The sequence below is a fragment of the Echinococcus granulosus genome (genome assembly GCF_000524195.1).
Source record: "Echinococcus granulosus chromosome Unknown EG_S00006, whole genome shotgun sequence".
Classification (NCBI taxonomy): Eukaryota; Metazoa; Platyhelminthes; class Cestoda; order Cyclophyllidea; family Taeniidae; genus Echinococcus; species Echinococcus granulosus.
In genome coordinates, this window is record NW_020170386.1 from 296,378 (window position 1) to 299,480 (window position 3,103).

The 3,103-nt window shown below is 38.6% G+C and overlaps 1 protein-coding gene across 1 annotated transcript; it reads left to right on the forward strand. All coding sequences in view use genetic code 11, as the record gives it.

Annotated features, from left to right (window-relative positions):
- Positions 1-1,649: 1,649 nt before the first annotated feature.
- Positions 1,650-2,890, forward strand: EGR_01527 (Cell division control protein; the record flags this gene model as incomplete). Its single annotated transcript, XM_024490776.1, has 4 exons — positions 1,650-1,760; positions 1,790-1,972; positions 2,440-2,610; positions 2,804-2,890. 4 exons carry the CDS (start codon positions 1,650-1,652, stop codon positions 2,888-2,890), a joined length of 552 nt encoding a protein of 183 aa, XP_024354641.1.
- Positions 2,891-3,103: the final 213 nt, after the last annotated feature.

The following is a 3,103-nucleotide window of genomic DNA, read 5'->3' on the forward strand; positions in this document are numbered from 1 at the left end:
TCAAGAATGAGAGTTTGCTGGCCGTAGATGCAAATGATTGTTTCAATGGCCATTTGGAAGCGTGTGAAACGGATGTGAGGTTGCATTGTTGAAGTCCAGCTGGAATAATACTACCATTAGTGCTAGCGTTAACTACGAATTCCGGCCAGTTCTGTTGACATGTAAATAGAAGAGGCAGATAGAGGTGTGGCATGTGGCAATTACCGGCATTACCGATGAAAATCGCTGACTTTCATTGGTCGTATAAGCCTCAACCGCTGGAATGGGATCCAGTCGATTTCGATCCCCAGTAAGGTTTGTCTTAGTAGTTTAGCGTTGAGAGTTGCTCAGGTCTTCTCTTTCAATACTTTGTTAATGATGTCAATTACTTCCTTTAAGAACTCCTTGGGCAGTTGTGTGACCGCCTGTGAGAACATTGCGGCTTGCGAGGTAATTCCGTTACAGCGAAAGTTCGCCTCGACTTATTTAAACTATACCCGGATGTGAGACAAGCCAGAACATCTTTGTAAATAGCAGCGAGCAGTCAAGTATTACGGGAGAACATAGCCACCTATTACTGCCTAGACAAACTATTGTAATACGATAGTGGTTTATCCCTCAGTTCTGATGAGGCGCCACTTTTGTACTTTGAATTAACCCTCTTGTACCTCGCTGGGTGGGCTGGTTTTTTGGGCCATGCCAATAGCCCAGACACCTTCTCCGTGCTGAATACACATATTCTGCCTGAGCATTGTGTCTTCTTTCGTCTTAAGGGAGTCTCGGGACGCTACACTATACCTACCATAAATGAATGACCTCAAAGTAAAGTAATCCAGTTAGTACAGACTGACAAACACGCTACGCCATATACAGTATTACCAAACATTAAAGGGGGAAGTGAAAGGCGCCTATCTAGGGCATTCGAGGCCAATCGAACGCGCGGCGATGAAAACACAGGAGCGGTCATATGTACTCGGAAGAGTTCATATACAGATAGGGGCGAAGTAAAATGCAGATCATACTTTTATTCCAACAACTTAGCCACATCTTAGTTATTCACGGTCTAGAACGCCACAACTGTCCGCTAGAAGTAAGGGCAGGTCTTACCAGGGCGACCTATCCGCGCATGTGAGTCCAAAACGTAGGCGTGGTGCGGTAAACGACACAGTATAATTTATCCACTTCAACAGAACAATTAAAAGCATGTTTGACTTGTTCTGCTTACGGCTTTTGCAATTTCACCCAAAAAAAAATTTAAAATGATATTGTGTAAAATGCAAACTTTGAACAATCAGCTTTTAAGTATGCGTGCACATTGTTAAAGTGAATTAATGGCTGTGGTGACCACTTTGCTACTTGCAACATATATTTCGGTAATTAGTAAGAATTAATCTGAGTATAAGGAGATGCTATTTAATAGTTTACGATCAAGCATGTTAAAACCTCTTAGAACAAATTAGTTCTTACATCCAAGCCATAGAGTTTTGTGTCTGCCACGAATTAGCGCCTACTGTATTAAGTGTTTGAATTTATAACTGTTCTTTTAGTCAGAAGGCTTACATTGATTTTTGCACCACGATTTGTTTTAATTTTTCAAAAACCTCTAAGTATGAGTCTACAAGATTACAACTGCATTATACAAGTGGTGTAGCTGGTATCGTGATAGTTTCATGACCTGCCCTCCCATTAAGTGCGTTTTGGTTGGTGATGGTGCAGTTGGAAAAACTTGCCTGCTAATAAGAAAAGTTACTGGAAATTTTCCTGAGTCGTATATACCGACGGTAAGGTTTCATCTACTACTATTTTCTAGGTGTTCGACAATTACACAGTACCTATTGAAATAGAAGGGACTAAATATCAACTGAGTTTAATGGATACAGCAGGTCAAGAGGGATACGAAAATCTTAGAAGACATGTATATCCGAACACTAGCGTGTTTATTTTATGCTTCTCCGTGGGTCTTCGAAGTTCCTTCTGCAACGTTACAGACAAGGTGAGAATTTTAAAACTTAGGCACCATTATTCTTGCTCCAGCTGCATTTAACCTTAAGGTTTTTGTTTACATGTCCAAATGCATTTCATTTGATGGATTTTATGATGACTATTTTGAGATCTATTTCAAATGGAAACCAACAAATTGTGATGTCATAATTAAATGCACTTATATACTTCAATGCTTGTCTGCTGAATTTAGTGCATTTTCATACATTGCTTTGTTTTAGAAGGCGTTAATTTATGCCTATTGTTAACATGAAATTAATTAACATGTTGATTAGTTGTCGATGGTTTCAAGGAAATCCTCAAACCTGCATTATTTGGTGTGTGTGGTTGATTTTATTTCGCCATTGTTATAATGGGTGCTAGTAATCGGCATTTTAGAGTTTGTATGTATAGTTAACCAACGTGGTCATCTTCCTACAGTCCCTCTACCCCTTAGTGAACACTCCCTTACCACTTTAGTGGGTTAAAGATATCAGAGAGGTTTGTCCGACTACACCAATTCTCTTGGTTGGCTGCCAAACCGACATTCGCGCAAATTCTGGTATGAATGCAACACTGTATTATGAAGGAAAGAAGCTCGCAAAGGAAATTGGAGCAGTAAAATACATGGAATGTTCAGCATTCACAAACGTATGTCTGCTTCCACTTTTTATCTTATTAAAACGTAACCTTCATTGCTTGATTACCAATTTTTGGATATAGTTGCCTTGTTACTTTAAAAATATGTACAGCGAGGTCTTACTTTATGACTTCTTAGTAATGCAAGATTTAAAGCCTTTTTTGAAAAAAAGCTTTTTCGAATCCAACATCGTTTTCTTTTTAGGATGGTGTCCATGATGTTTTCAGTAACGCCATTCTGCTCGGTGCCGGTGTGAAAACCAAAAAACGTTCTCGTTGTTTAATAATGTGAAATAGGATCTGTACAATTCTGGTACCCTACAACATATGTATAGGCGTACTATATTGCAACATATTTCCATATCTTTAAATAAGTAATAAAACCCAAATATACTGGATGGATGTTTTTTTCAAAAATACGCAGGATTTGTTCAGGCCTAGAAAGTGCTTTAATTTGTAAATAACATATTGGTTGAATTATAATTTCCTTTTACTTGCACTTAGT